Source organism: Carya illinoinensis, chromosome 8 (assembly GCF_018687715.1).
Source record: "Carya illinoinensis cultivar Pawnee chromosome 8, C.illinoinensisPawnee_v1, whole genome shotgun sequence".
In the NCBI taxonomy this organism is placed as follows: domain Eukaryota; kingdom Viridiplantae; phylum Streptophyta; class Magnoliopsida; order Fagales; family Juglandaceae; genus Carya; species Carya illinoinensis.
The window spans coordinates 25,738,925-25,755,104 of record NC_056759.1 but is presented as its reverse complement, the minus strand read 5'-3'; the positions used below and the strand labels follow the sequence as shown (position 1 = coordinate 25,755,104).

Sequence of the window (16,180 nt, the reverse complement as noted above, 5' to 3'; positions counted from 1 at the left end):
CTGTTTACTTCAGTGAAGTGAAGACAGGTTTAATTTTTATTTCCCCCCCCCCCCCCCACGGTCCACCCCCCGACACTGTCCGATCCCTCTTTGATTTAGGGTTTACTTCAGTCACTCTCTCTCTGGCCATTTGGCAGTGTGGCACTCCCTCAACCCCCACGAAACGACGCAGCCCCAGCCCCACGAAACGACGCAGCCCCAAATTCGACTCTCTGGTATCTCCTCTCTCTCTCTCTCTCTCTCTCTCTAACAGAAATCATGGATATGGGTTTGAAATCGTTCTCTAGAGTCCAGCCACACTTATTCTCTTCGTTCTCCGGCGCCACGATATTATTTTTGATCATATTATCTGTTTTAGTTGTTTTGATTTCTCTTTTATCTGTTATGGTTTTGGTTGTTGATTTGTTTGTTGGTTGTTGATATGTATTATATATGTATTGATAATAAAAATGAGAGAAAAAAGCGAGAGTCTCATATGCCATATATAGTAAAAATGATCAGGGAGATCGAAGTGATCGTGAGGCTGGCAGCTAATATGCACTAGATTTGTTGTTTTTTTTTTTCTTTTTCCCTTTTTGGTTGAATTTGCAAACTAGCAGTTTAAGATTTTCGTTAAAGTGGGTGGGATTAATTTGGAGCTGGTTGTCACATATCTGATCTCAAACAATTAATCAAACCCCTTTAACAAACTTAAGGCAAACTTAATTTTATTAACCATGGACGATATAACAAATTAATGCTCAAGATCAGAAAGGAAGCTATAAGCTGTACATTAAAACCAAGATTTAAGGGGATCGAACTACATTAAGAATTTATTTGGGGCCATTGGTAATACATATTAAAAGAATTGAAGAACTTGTATTTTCAAAAACTTGTATTTGGGAGGGCCAGCTACTGCCGTGGATCCCCACTGATCAAGATGATAGATACATAATATTTAAGAAGGAACTCTAAAATCATCATGGCGAAAACACTAATTACACAAGTGTTGTAATTACTACTATATATGTAGAGGGTTCATATTGAAAGTAAAAAAGAGAAGTTGTGATAGATCTCCAATGGAACAACCACATTTATAGATTCATAGGACATCTTTTCTCATTACTACTATATATGTATATCATATAAGTTACTTGAGTAATGTTTACATTACTTCATGAATTTATCTTGTTTATGTTTATCTTGTTTGTTGTGTTTTACAGTTCTAGTTATTAAATCATGGATATGGAAGGCACAAATACTCCTACATCCACAGTTACGTCTTGTTCTGGCATCCCAGCCCTAGAACAACCGATTGATTTTATGTTGTAATTTTGGTTATGTATTTTTAATTTTAGGTTGTAATTTTGGTTATGTATTTTTAATTTTATGTTGTAATTTTGGTTATGTATTTTTAATTTTAGGTTTTAATTTTGGTTATGTATTTTTAATTTTAGGTTGTAATTTTGGTTATGTAATTTTAATGTGTGTATTTAGTTTTAATTTAGTTTTTAATTTTGGTTGCACATTTGAATTTAGTTTTATTTTTTATAGTGATGGATTTTGAATTTAGTTTTATTTTTTAGTGTGATAATTTTGGTTAGATAAATTAGAAATCTCAAATTATATTTAAAAAAAAAAATTGATATAGAACCCCAAATCCGATTAGAGTTGCAAATTGTAAAATTGAAATGTTAATTGGGTCAAGGAAAAAAGTCTAAAAAAAAAGCCCAATAAAAAAGCCCAACTCCGACTTCGCTCCGACAAGTCGGCGTCGGAGTCGGAGCGGAGTGAGATGCAACTGGAGTCGGAGTCAGAGGTCGGATTCGGCTTCCGACAAAGTCGGAGTCAGAGTCAGAGGAGGCCAAATCCGACTCCGAAAAGTCGGTGCTCAGCCCTAGTGTTAACAGTTCACAATTCCCACAATTACGACCTCAGTCCACAAAAATCAAGGTTTTTTTTGTTGCAATAGAAAAGTGAGCAAGTCTGTAAAGAGAATGTTAGATACAAATGATCATACTGGCATTCGAATGAATAAGAGTTTCACTGCTCTTGTGCAAGAAGCGGGTGTGTTTGAGAACTTTCCATTCTTAGAAAAAGATTGTTGTAATTACATTGACAAGGCATGCTACCTGCGACTTGGGAAGGGTGGCGCTCAAGCCCTTTGAGAGTATTTTGCTAGGAGGCCGTACAAAAATAATGGTTTTTTCGCATTGATTGATTTGGATGATGATGAGTGTAGATTGAGAAATGTTTTTTGGGCTGATGCATGAAGTAGGGCAGCCTACAAATTCTTTGGTGATGTAGTCACATTCGACACCACGTAGTTGACAAATAGGTACGGGATGCCATTTGCACCGTTTGTGGATGTAAACCACCACGGTCAGTCAATCCTTTTAAGTGCAGGATTGATTGGCAGTGAGGATACAAAAACATTTACATGATTGTTTCAGACTTGGTTGACATGTATGGATGGTATCGCTTCGAAGGCTATTATCATAGACCAAGATAGAGCCATGAAAAATGCGATTGCACTCGTATTTCCTAACACTCAATATAGATTTTTTTTGTGGCACATATTAAAAAAAGTACCTGAGAAACTCGGATCCCATAGTGCATACAAAATGGGGTTGCAGAGTCAATTGCTAAAGTGTGTGTATGACTCTAAAAAACTTTAGGAGTTTGAGAAATGTTAGGAAGTGTTAATTACGACATACAACTTATAGGAACATGCTTGGTTGTAGAGTTTATACACTGATCGTATAAATTGGTCGCCAGTATTCCTGAAAGATTGCTTTTGGGCTGGGATGAGTACTACCCAACGCAGCAAAAATATGAATGCATTCTTTGACATGTATGTTCATGCACGGACAAACTTAAAAGAGGTTGTGGATTAGTTCGACAATACATTGAGAAAGAAGATCGAGAATAAAAATGGGGCAGACTTTCACTCATTCAATGCAACAATTCTCGTCGTCTCTACCAATCCCATGAGAAGGTATTTTAGGAGTTGTACACGAACTCAAAATTTAGAGAGGTTTAACAAGAAGTAATGGGAATGGTCAGTTGTCTTCTAGTTCTATACAAAAAGAATGGTGTAATTGCAACGTATCATGTAAAAGACAAAGTTTGTATTGAGACATTCATAAAGGATGTTACCCATTCTGTCTACTTCAATGAGGTTGAGTACGAGGCGAAGTGTACATGTGGATTGTTTGAGATGAATGGGATATTGTGTAGATATGTGTTCATTGTTTTCAAGTTTAATTGTATTCGTTCATTGCTAGAAAAGTATATATTGGACCGATGGAGAAAAGACGTTAAAAGGAGATATGTTGTTAACCAAAGTAGTTATGATGGAGTTGTGGCGAGGCCGGAAGTGAGCAGATATTCAATTATAATCAAGATATGTTACAATGTCGCAACAAATGCTGCGTCATGTGATGAGCATATGGAGGATATGAGTGAAAAGTTACATGCAATGAACCTTGTCAATAGTAGCAACAAGCCGCCCCCAGATTGCTTGGTTGCAATCCCTACCGTCGACATGACTACGGCTGGGAGTTCAAAGAAAGTACTCAGTCCCCTTGTTGTGAGAGGCAAAGGCAGACTGCCATCGTTAAGGAGAGCAGGAAGGATGGAGAGATTGTACAAACCCAATCTGAAGAGAGCTATTCAGAAGGAAAAACGTAGATAGGTATACACCATAATCACATTGCTTATAATTTCAATTTCACTTATCTTTTGCAATTGTTGGTTAGATTTTAATGTGGTTATTTTACTATTGATTTGTAGCCATGTGGAGGACATACACAAGTCGTTAAAACGCGCAGGAATCTATTTCCCCAAGTAGTGGTTGAGACTGAAGAGAGCCTTCCCATTCAGGTTTGTTTGTACCTACTATGTAATTTTTAATAGTATGCTTATATAGAATTATAGTTAAACTTACTTATAGTTTGTTTGTATTATTTACATGCATGGAAACACAGTCGAAGTTTTGGAGTCAAGTGGCCAGATTGGAGAAATAGTCATTGAGACTCAAGAAAGTGTAATTGATCTTGTTTAATTACTTTACGCACAAGTATGGAATTACAAGTATTGGTAAGACATGTTTTATTTTTCTTAGTGGAACTTTAATGGAGAATTAATTTAAGTCCCTCACATATAGAATTAATGATGTATATTTGTACAAAATGGAATTGGACGGCACTTTGGACAATTACAATCTTGAAGATTTATGGAAATACTTTTTTGTTGGTGTATTTGTTTACACTCAAGTTAGAGATGTAACATTATTGTTTTGGGGATGGAAACTGAATTGGTGTATTTCATTCCATGGTTGTATTTTGAGTTGTAAGTGTTAATTAATACTTGTGAAGTAGGTAGCATGTTATTTATATGCATTGGAATGAAGTGTTGTTTGACTATATTTTGTTAAAGTTAAATCAGGTAGTACTTGAATGAGGTTCTAATTATAGGAAATGAGTGGAGCTCCTAGTACTACATTATTAATTATATCAACAATACGGGTTTGGCGTACGTTGCGTAAACTAGTGCATGGAATTATATAGATAGATATATGTAAGGAACTTGGAAAACTGATGATCTATGCATGCATGAATGATTACGTACATGGATCCATTTCGTTTTTCAAACTTTGACTAAGTAGATCATGAAGAAGATTGGAATTCACCCCTAAAGATCAAGTTAAAATTTCATTTTAAGCTTAAATATTGGGATATTAATTAATGGTATCATTTATCTTGTGAATTAAAATCATTAAAAATTCGATCTTGTATTCTAGAGTACTTTAATTTTAATGTATGCTATGATATGCATTTCTAAAATCTTGAGTTACCTAGATCTTGTTGTGGAATAATGATATGGAATATATTAGTATCATTTAATCAAAGTTCCAGTTTTCCATCTAATTATATATTTGATTATTTAATTGTAAAAAGATAATATGATCAATATTAATCTTTTTGTTGAAAACTTATAAAACCAGAGTCATGAAATTAACTGATCAATCCTTTTTCATCTAAAACCATGGCTTTATTATTTTGGGGTCCAAATTAGAGAGAGAACGGATTCATGAATAATATGAGACACCCAACATTAAGGATTAATCTGTAGAGATTATACATCCATGAACAGTATTCATGTAGAGTAATATATATGCATAGACATGCATGCAGGAGGGTCCTAATCAGTCGAACATTACTACAAGATCATCAGGAGTCGAGAGTTACAATATTTCCCCAATAATCTGACATTAAGCTTGACCATTAATTAACAACATAAACAAATGGGAATTAAGTTTCTCCATTTTAAAATTTAACTAAATTAACCAGCTGGACAAACTAAGATACAATGTCAGTAGCATTTGCTTGGCCCCTTATGACAAGTACAATTGAAGAGTTCTAGGGTTGATATTTCATATAATATACATATATATATATATAGATATATATATATATATATATATATATATATCATGTTCAGGCATGTTTAGGAGTTTTTTAACAAGAAGTTAGTTCTCACAGTACTTTAGCTTGGTTTCTTCACCAAATGGAGTTCAAATTGAATGGTTGCTCCAACTGTTGCTGTACTTGAGATTCCAAGACTTTAGAGGAAGAGGACTGCAAGTTAGAACTCAAATCATCTACTTGATGAATTTGCAATATTGCTATTTAGGTTTGGTAACTCAACGTCTCCGAATTCATTTACATTTGACTTTGTTTCACATGGAGGCTCAAGATCAGATGTCAGCTATGATGATATTGGTGTGATCTGCTGTGGTTTTTTCACTACACTCTTTTGGAAAACACGACAAACCACCCATTCTTCCTGCAAAAGAAAAGAACACCCAAAATCTCTCAAGAATTAACCAAATCAAAAGAATTCATTAGAGGTCGGGTGCAAGTTCTGTAAGAAATGCATCATTTATGCATGCAAAATAATCAATGAAAAGTTGCTGGTGTTGAAACCTTTAGTCGAGCACCTTCAGTGCAATCTGCTATTGCTTGCTCACACTAATGAATGGAATACAGTATAAGATGTAAGGAAGCCTGGAGAAATGTTTCACAAACTAATACAATGAAAAATTGAAAATGAGAAGACCAGCCACAAATAAGCTAGGAAAAAATAAAGATAAAAAAGATTAATATTTCCTACCTCTCTCTTTCTTAATCATTCAACTGGCTATAGTTGGTACTTCAATACTTCATGACAGAAAAATTTTGAATTTTTTATTTTGGCAAATAAGAATGGTTTTGAAATTGGCCATCATTTGTCAAAGATTTTCTACCTAGAGTCCCATCAATTCTAGTTCCCAGTTGAAATACCCAATAGGACATTATAATAGCTTCTAAGAAAAATATGTTCCAAATAACATGTGCATGATTTAAAACTCGTGATTAATATTAAATTTAAAATTGTTCACTTAATTTTGTGGTCATTAAACAAATAGTAGTCTCCATCCCAATTAGTTAGCTTTCAAATCATTTTTATGTTTAAACTCAAGTTAGTACTTTGAATTAACCCTTTCAAGAAGCTAATTTCAGAAAGCACTGATTTTTCCTTTTGATAAGTATTAGGCCAGAAATTATATTAGTTGTTTACAATTGAATTATAACCCAATCTTTGAATTACGTTTCAGAAAAGGCAAAGTATTTTCTCACCTATGCTATCTGCCCCTCAGAAAAGGCAAGATTTGTAATATTCTAGTAAAAGTTGAAAACTTCTCTTGTTTTACGGCAACCCCAACAAAACCCAACACGATCCACACCAGAGCTCTCTTTCTCCTCCATAGATACATAATGATTAATCACAGAAAATAAACCCAGAAACCTTCCAAAAGCTTAAAGCCCTAAAAACCCTAAACAAACCAAAGCCTACCCATTAAAGACTCAAATAACCAAAAATGGAAAAATGAATGCATGAACTCACCAAAACAATTGGTTTCAATCAAAATAAAATCAGTGAGAGAGACATACCAATGCTGACTGAACTGGCTTGCAGAGTGAGGCCGTAGAAAATCACAGCAGGCTGAGTCTCTAGCTTGCAGAAGCTACAAGGGGAGCTTCACATCTTCGACAGGGGAGAAGGTTCTGGGGAAATGGGGAAGAAGGAGAAGGGAATAACCCAGCACCGACGTCTCTCTCAATTTCGTCTCCCACCCTCCAATCCGCACTGTTTCATTAACATTTTTCCATTCCATTTTCAATTTCGTCTCCTACCAAACGCGATCCACATCGTTTCATTAATCAATTACATGTCATCTAGGGCTGAAAGTCTAACGGTCCGGACCGGAAAAACCGACCGGACCGGTCATTTTTGGACCGGACCGGACCGGACCGAATGAGTCCGGTCCAGTCCCAGTCCAATTTTTAAGGGACCGAAGGTATTCGGTCCGGTCCGGTCCCGGTCCAGGAGTTTTTCACCCCGGACCGGACCGAATAGATTAAAAAAAAAATTATTATTTATATAATAGTTAAATTACTAATAGTCTAATACTAATACAATTATATAGTTATACTAATTATAAATTCATAATAACTAAATCATTGTAAGTCTATAACTATATTATATATATATTTAGTATCAATGTATTACTATATTCTTTAATATATAACTATTAACTATAATATATAGTACTAGTATATATATTAATGTATTAACATATTATAAAAGTTATAGTATAAATTATAATATATCATATATTTGTAAATTTATAATAATATTAGTATAGTTAACTTAATATGTAATATGTTAGCATTAAATCACTATAACTACATAGAATATTAGTAATAAGAGTATTACTATTATTTAATATAATATTACATATATTATCACTATCATTACATATATTTATTAGTTATAGTATTAGTACTAATAGACTAATAGTATTAGTTATTAATATTACATATAATTACATCTATTACTATTATTACTATTATTATTACATGATATAGTTACATATATAATTATCACTATTACTAATAGTAGTAGTGTATTACTAATATATATAATAGTATACTATATGTATATATATTAAATATGTCACAATATAATTACATAAGTATTAAACAAAATGTCATTGAAAAAAAAAAAAACTCATAGGGTGGACCGAACGGATCGACCGGACCGGACCGGACCGAATGGGACCGGACCGTATGAAGTTCGGTCCGGTCCAGGGTGGGAAAACCCTGGACCTAATAGGTCCGGTTCGGTCCGTAAAACCTCCTCGGACCGGACCGGACCGGACCGGACCGAATTCACCCCTAATGTCATCTGTCGTGCGCAAGGGTGCGCAAACTTGACTTCGAACAGCATTTTCCTTACTAACGGGTGAAAACGGGTGAAAATCATAATGGGTAAAAACAGGTCACTAATGGGTTAAACGGGTTGAACTGTTAGTGATCTATTTATAAATTGTGTCTTAATAGGTCAATCTATTTTGACCTGAACCCGTGAAGTCCATTACCGGTTGATCCACTGTAGGGGAAGTTATTCTTTGGGCATGCCTTGGTCAAATTTGTAAAATTTACACACATCCATCATTTCCTGTTTGTCTTTTCCACTAACACAACATTTGAGAGCCATTTCAAGTAATGGACCTCTCGGATGAATCCCACTTCCAAGAGGTATTCCACCTCTTGTAAAATCGCTGCATATTTCTTTACACTAAAGCTTATTCGCTTCTATCGTACTTTCTTAGCATCTGGGTCAACACATGGTGGTGTTCATCACCTCTACATCTATGTCAGGCAAGTTCTCATGACTCCATACAAACACGTCTTTATGCTTGATTAGGAGTTTTTTCGACTGCTCCCTAAGTTATGGCATCATTCGAGTCCTTATCCTGGCCATTGCATCCGGTCGATATGGATACAAAGTTACTGGCTCCAGGGGCTCAGCAGCCTCTCCTTGCTTCAGATTTTCTTGGCCCCGCATCTCAATTCTCCACTCGATGAGTTCCAGTGGTGAAGACGCTTCTTTGACCTCTCCTTCTTCAATGGTCTGCACATCCATACCCCCGTTCTTTAGTTCTTCCACATAGCATTAACGTAGCAACACTTGTTCGTTGAGGACTTCCTCGATGCCAACGTCTATTTGAAACCTTATCTTCAAGGGGTAGGTCAAGGTGACTACCCCCATCTTGTTCAGCATTGGGTGACTGATGATTGCATACAAGGAATGAGCTTTAACTACCAAAAAGTCTATCATTGTTGTAGTTGCGCGCGAACTCGCTCCCTCCATAATGGTTAGTGCAATGGCACCTACTAGCTACATTGTCTCTCCTAAGAACCCTTCCAATGTCATTGGAGTTGAGCACAATCTGTCTTGCTCAATGCTCATCTTTAGCAACGTGTCCTAGAAAGGGACATTTGCTGAGCTCCCATTGTCAAACAAGATCTTGCAGATAGTGTATTTCACAACAAATAGTCATTATCAATACATCATCATGTGAATACAACATGTCGTCGCAATCTTCATCACCGAAGGTTATGGTAGTAGTCTATTTGGTTTTAGTTTGCTTCGATGGTCTGTCAAAAACAAACACTTCTTCATACCTTACCCTCCTGTAGTGAGTTTTTCTCATGGAAGATGATGCTCTGCCTCTAGCAAACCCCCTATTATAGTCCAAATCTTGCCAAGAGACTGATTTGGTCTAGCAGGGCTATGAAGGGGGAAGCGCTCCCTTCTTGTGTTCTTACCCCTCCTCAGGCACTCACTCCTATCCTGCCGTTTTCCAGCTAGCTGCCTTGGAGGTTGCTCTTGTTCAGCAACCATCATTCTGCTGTGGCTGCACCTCCTTGCTCACTTGCACATTCATACTCTCATTTGGCACGAATATCTTTCTTGGGCTTATGTTCAAAGATTCATATCTCATTGGGATACAGTTCACCAGGTTTCCATATGGGTTACGCTCTCCTAAGGTTTATCTTTATGGACTAATCTCGACATTAGGGGTGTTATGAGTTGTTGCCTTTATCCCTGAGCTCATACGGTGCGTTTGATGTAGTTTGATCCTTTACTTGCCTTCTGCCATATGATTATGATCTTTAATCGCTTGAAGCTTTTTCCCGCCTACTGAACATATTCATATCCATCACAACCATTACCTTAGACAATCAAACTTAATAGTAGGCACTTTTCTATCAGTAGACCACCTGCAATAGATGTTTCGATTAATGCTACATACGACACTTCCATCTTAATTTCATTCCACTATATAAAATATGGCGTTTTTATCATATTTGGATTATCTTTTATTTTTGATTAAAAAAATTGAAGGTTGATGAATAATATCACCTTATCATAATGGATGTGTATCTTGCAAGATTCCGTGGTTCCTTGGAATATTACATTGGTTGTTATTTTAAAGATGCAAATTTGTAACAAGGAGTGAAACATAATGACAAGCACTGTTGGAGATATTCTGTGCTGAATTATCTTTTTTTTTTTTACTATTATTTGATGCAAAAGAAAATATTATATATTTTTTGCTACGTATTATCTCTTCTGCTCATCTTTATCATAAGAAGGATTGGTCATGTTTACTGCAATGAAAGATGTTTTTTTTTGCACATCAAGTTTCATCGGTTTGATTGGTTTTGAATTTGAATTGACAGATACATGGCAAATTTAGGAATAAGATATATAAATATTAACGTTGCAGGTGACAAGTATGCATTGAAGTTGTTCAAACAAATAGCAATTTCATCACAATCCATTCTTAAATTTCTGAGGAGACACCAAGTTGGGGCGCACACTCGACTGAAAATGTCTTGCAGCTGTACACTTTACAGAACAAAATCAGCAAAGGGAGACTGATTTCAATTCAATTCTCTGGGATTTGTCCAGAAGTATTAACAATACGACAGCATGCTTGTTGAAAGGAACACAACTTTCAAGTATAACCGACAATTATTGACATAAATGTAAAGACAATACAATCAATTGAAGCATCTCCAATGGTCTAAAACACGCCAAGTGAGGTAGCATGCAGGGGAGTAGGCTTGTAAGACAAACAATTGGGAGTGTAAGTGGAAGTTCTTCTTTTGGGTGGTTCAAGGGACTCCATGGCTGGCTGGTTTAAGTATGCATACTTGCTTTTTGTCCACCTGCAATTTCAATTTAGAGATCAGATCTTATGAGAGCATTTCTTGGTTATTGTTGTTTTCTTTTCACTTTATGGATAATCTAAGGATCTTTGCAGCCTGCAGGAAAATCTCACTCTCCCACATCAAGAATGGAATATTTTGCAACAATTACACATGTTTGCCCATTTAGAATTAAAACAGTAATCAGGACTTCCATAATCAGATTCGTTTCTGAAAGAAGAGTTTGTATATTGACTATGGAACATATTTTTTCCAATCAAAGGTCATCATTTTGTTCCCTCCCCTCCAATACCAATCAAATAAATTTCTGTGAACTGTAAACTAGTACAAAACAACTTGTAATCTTGGAGGTCAGTTGTTCTTAAAAGAAATTCAAGATATGTAAGCATTTATCAAGTCTCAACGTTATAAAACATAACTAAGAAAGATAACTAACCAGTCCTTTATTCCCACTCGAATTTCATTACTCTTTTCATCTTTGTTGCTGTCACTGGTAGCAGCAGTGGTGCTAATGTTATCCTTGGCATCTTCATCCGCATCCTTCAAGGACTCTTCAAAGCACTTGTAGTCTTCCTCCTATACACCATACACCTTCATCAGGTTAAGCAGCTGTAAAACATTAAATGTTTGGGTGTTGCAGCTAGCTTGTTCTGATCCATGTATGCATATATATATATATATATATAAATTTTGCAAGGCATACAATACCCAAGACCACTGCAATATCTGCAGGCAGACTTGGGGAACAAACCCTAACAGCCACTTGTCCTTTTCATCCCCTATTGATGGAAGCAGGAAAGACATAGTTATGTCATATCCCAATTGCTTCCAAATTCACTCCTATAGTCTGCTTTTGGGCTTTTGAAATTTTCAAAAACTTAATTCTGTACTCTCCTCCCATCCTTTTGGATATATAGCATCCAAAATGATATAAATGAAGAGATATTTGTCTTTAGTGTTGTTTGCCCCTTTGTTTCGGGGGCAGACCAAGTCCATACTTGGGGGCAGACCTCTCAGAAAATAGCAGAAACTTCTTGAAAATTAATCTTTATGCGGTATATTCTCTCAAAATTAATTCCCTCCCATAAGAAGTCTCTTCATAGTTTTGCCCCTCAAATTTACTCTGTGGTTCCACCCCTTCTTTGCTTGTTGTTGAAAAATTATTTTATTGAAGAATACATCCAGCATTCCCTTTTAGAATTTAAGTCTCTTGTCAAAAACAAAAAAACGTCTCTGCTTGTCATTTATGTTTTGGGGCCCTAATGTCTACGGTCACAGTCCTCAACGCTACACCCTTCTACCATGTGAGGTAAAAACTTGGTAGTTCGCAGATTTTATACAGCCAAATGCTGAAAAAGAGAAAGGAAACAAACAAACAAAAAGGGCTGGAATTTTCATACTACTTCTATAGATATCAAGATATGGTTATGATTAGTCAATGAGTGCTGTATCAGATAGGTAAAATGCATGTTAAAAGATCTTACTGAAAGATTGCGGGCCCTTAAACGTGCTGCAGCCTTGATTGCAGCAAGGAGGTGATCTTCTTCCTCAATGCGCTTCTGCCTCCAGAATCTGGCAATCTCTAGATTTGTCACACTCACTACAACAGTTCTCTTAACCCAGAACCTTGGAAGTGGAAGTGGTGGAGGTGGCGGCACGACAGCTTGTTTTGTCTTTGCAGCTCCAATTGGACTTCCTTCCTTTATTTGCTTCATCCTGGGAAAATTTTTGTCTAGTTCGCAGTTGCTAATTTTCTCAGTGTAAGAGATAATGAGATCACAAAAGAACAGGCTAAATAGAGCCCAAAACCATGAACATCCACTTCCATGACCAAGCCCAGCACCGGAGCTACTAATCCAAATCTACCCTTCAAAATATGACTCGTACATTGGTTTTTTTCAATTAAAAATCCATTGTCATATCCACATGGATTGGTATAATTTATAAAGGTTGACCGAGTAAATATGATTTAGTCGTATGCGAAGAGCAGAAGACAGAAACACTGACTGGTTGTTGCCACCAGAAATTCCAAGGAACGACAAACTTGAAAATCCAGAAATTTCAGTTACAACGAATCCCACCTACAATGTACGGTTCAGTTTGGCATACTCAGCCCCAAAGAGACCGTAATTCTCCGTTTATTAGATATTTTACTGTTTGGTTGCTCATAAATTATGGAAAAGGAAAACACCTGCTGTAGTAAAGTAGGATGAACGATGCAGCTCATTGTAGCCACTGGAAGTAGACCATTTGAATTATGATGGAGTAGGATTGGTTCAATATTCTCGATTAAAAAACAGGAACTATTGAAAGTATATATTCCTAGAGATTTCCCTTTTCGTTGTGCCTGATTTGCTTCCCAGATGAGGTACATGCCATAGAATTTGTAAATTCTTTAAACTATTTTAACCGAGAGTAGAACCCGAAGGATTAGCACATGGATGGATTGATACATGGGTGTGGATTTTGTTTGCGTTTCATGTGGCTTCTTATTTCTAATATGTTTGATTGCTTATGAGAGCATTTGCACTGATTCAAACTAATTCTTAATTCCGTTGATTTTAAACTTTTACTTTTTTTACTTGCTTCTAATCATGCAGGAAGATCACGAGTTAAGTAAGCATTTAAAACATAGAATCCCAAAAAAAAAGGCTCAAAAAGATGTTGGATGCCTGCAAGAACAAAACCAAATATGGTGGTGATGAACTTGAAGTTCAAGGCCAAGTTTCTCGAGAAACCAGTCAAAAAGAGCCGTGGCGGTTGTGGTGCTCAACAGCCAAAGCTCACTATCAAAGGTTTGAAACTGATTGCAGAGTACAGGACGCAAAGGAAGCAAAATGATGATCAAGCGTCCCCAAGTCCAACCTGTGTAAAGAAAACAGACACTTACTGCAGAGAAGGTAACTCATTAAGTGTGCAAAACATTAGCCCGCATTCTGAAGTAATTGCTGCATGATGCTCTAACATTTGGTTGGAGTGTTTTGCCGGTTATCAGTGTTCTGAAGAGAATAAGTGATGAAGACTGCCAACTGTTGGCTTTGCATCCCAACTATGACTCCAGAGTGGATGATTCTATAAGTCCTTCCAAATCCTCCACCTCCTATTATACTCTCTCTGATGATGGATGCCTCCTCTAGGAGTGAGGCAAGCCTCTTCTACTGTTTTTGTTCCTCTCTAAATTGTCTTGGAAACAAAAGCATGTTGTTGGTACGCTGGACTGAAGTTCAATAATCAGTCATTCAATGTAGATTACGTCAATGAGTAAAAAAACTGTCTGATTCTCCAATAGTGACATCAAATACTGAAGGAAGGTTGTAAATATTATGCAACAGCTGCTGCACTCCCGGAAAACTACCGTTAAAATGTTTTGGAATCACATAAATGAAACATCTAAATCATAACGTTACATATGAGTCATTTTGTCTGCTTGAGTTTGTGGTAGTCCTTGGACACTTCAAAATCCATTTTTTCCCTTTTAGTTATGAGTTGGAGTACATCTTCAAGCAGGATTAGACAGATGACATTCCACATTTATGCTAAGAATAACAACACACTGCTACTGAAGTTAGATAAACTAGCATTGGAAAGAAACAATCATCAGACAAACTATGTTACTAAGCCTTGAATCAAAACCAAGAGTCAGTAAACAGTATATGATCAATGGCGTCTACTAGTAAAATTACAGAAAACAAAGCAACCTGTTCATATATCATAACTACGTCCTCTTATTTCTGGAAAAAGGAAAATAGAAATTTTTATTTGATTGTTTCTTACATATCTTGTGAAACACATCTATTGGAAAAATATGTTCTGATATTTTTGACAAGTATAGTGAAGAATTCAATCTGTAAATTGTACTAAAACAAAACCGAGGCTTGTAAAGCTCAAATCAACCCAAAACCCCATGAAGTATAAACCACCCAGAAAAGAACTCAGGTTTCCGCTGTGATCTGAAGCGCCTTGATCTTGAACCTATACCTGGCAGCTCTGGGTATGACTTGGCTAGGACCCATATGGAATTGACCGGGGCTGTTTGTGAGAGGAGGACCGTCGTCGTAGATGTAGCCGACGAGACGGTCACAGCTATTGCACTTGATCTTGGTCCTCTTCCTCTGGATCCCCCAGTAATTGACGGTCTCGAAGAAGGGTCTGATCTTGTCCTCCTTCTCGAACTGGAATTTGGAGGAGTCGACACTCGAGAAGGAAAGCGTACCCTTGTTGCCGGCCTCGAAGTAGAAGTCCGGTGGGAAGAGATGCACTGTGCGAAGGTTGAGGTCGGTCCCGCACTCCGTGCAGCTGTAGATGGAAGCCATTGATGGATTATTGGATTGGTCAGTTATCGGGCAGATGAGAATGTCTTTTGTACTGTTCGTTGTTGACGAAGAAGCAAGACTTTTCCAAAACGCGTTGGCGTGAGGGGTGCGTAGAGGTTCTCTCCAACTTCAACCATGATGGTTTGTACAAATTCTGCAAATCGGTTCAAAGAATTTGACCATTTTAAAAAGTTTAACAATCTCAAAAATTAAATCTTATTCCATTAAATTAACATTATTTTAAATAAATAAATAAATTTTAAAAAGTATAATCTAGATATGAGTATCGGGTATCCGTATTTTAAATTCTGTATTCGAATTTTGGTGGATGTCTACGACAACTCAAAGATGCAAGGTTGGGACTTATGTTAAAAAAAAATCCAAACAAGATGAACACCCGTTGTCAATAATATAGTTTGTAAGATGACTCATCTAAATAATGAATAATTTAAAATTAATAATAATAATAACTATACTTTTTTTTTCCTAATCAAGCTTGTATATATATAGAGTAGTTCAAGTTACAATATGAGTCTTTTTCACTATTGATAAGAATAATACTAGAAGGTAAAGTAGTTACGGGAATGCAACCAATGACACTACTGGTTACTGTCCATTATATCACAGAATGCGTAAATCAATTTTGAGTTTGATTAATTTTTTCAAAACACCATCTTTTATGAGAAGCTAAGATAAGGACTATGTCATTAGAGATGAGAGAGATTTGTCAATATGAGAATGATTCTTGAATGGCTG

The 16,180-nt window shown here is 36.3% G+C and overlaps 2 protein-coding genes and 1 long non-coding RNA gene across 4 annotated transcripts; 1 reads left to right on the top strand and 2 right to left on the bottom strand.

The window, feature by feature from the left end:
- Positions 1–3,031: 3,031 nt before the first annotated feature.
- LOC122274542 (protein FAR1-RELATED SEQUENCE 6-like) lies at positions 3,032–3,676 on the top strand. Its single transcript, XM_043083575.1, has one exon. It carries the CDS (start codon positions 3,032–3,034, stop codon positions 3,674–3,676), a length of 645 nt encoding a protein of 214 aa, XP_042939509.1.
- Positions 3,677–5,180: 1,504 nt separating this feature from the next.
- Positions 5,181–7,357, bottom strand: LOC122318298. Its single transcript, XR_006244791.1, has 2 exons — positions 6,978–7,357; positions 5,181–5,829 (listed from the first exon to the last, which is right to left on the bottom strand). It is a non-coding gene; the product is annotated as an uncharacterized LOC122318298 (long non-coding RNA).
- A 3,348-nt stretch (positions 7,358–10,705) lies between these two features.
- On the bottom strand, positions 10,706–15,565 carry LOC122274296. Of its 2 annotated transcripts, none has more exons than XR_006228272.1 (3): positions 12,596–15,565; positions 11,548–11,687; positions 10,706–11,111 (listed from the first exon to the last, which is right to left on the bottom strand). XR_006228272.1 is itself a non-coding variant. In XM_043083334.1 (3 exons), the coding sequence occupies exons 1-3, from the start codon at positions 12,824–12,826 to the stop codon at positions 10,967–10,969; spliced, it is 516 nt and encodes a 171-aa protein (XP_042939268.1). In that variant the 5' UTR covers positions 12,827–12,989; the 3' UTR covers positions 10,706–10,966. The 2 variants fall into 2 exon arrangements, 1 of the variants encoding a protein (XP_042939268.1); XM_043083334.1 differs by having other exon boundaries at positions 12,596–12,989.
- Positions 15,566–16,180: the final 615 nt, after the last annotated feature.

Bases quoted from the DNA above. Each gene is read 5' to 3' on its own strand.
- LOC122274296 (XM_043083334.1), bottom strand. From the start codon at position 12,826: ATGAAGCAAATAAAGGAAGGAAGTCCAATTGGAGCTGCAAAGACAAAA. The intron at 11,688-12,595 runs GTAAGATCTTTT...TATGGTGTATAG, and splicing joins TAAGGGCCCGCAATCTTTCA to GAGGAAGACTACAAGTGCTT. The intron at 11,112-11,547 runs GTTAGTTATCTT...TTGAAATTGCAG, and splicing joins CGAGTGGGAATAAAGGACTG to GTGGACAAAAAGCAAGTATG.
- LOC122274542 (XM_043083575.1), top strand. From the start codon at position 3,032: ATGGGAATGGTCAGTTGTCTTCTAGTTCTATACAAAAAGAATGGTGTA.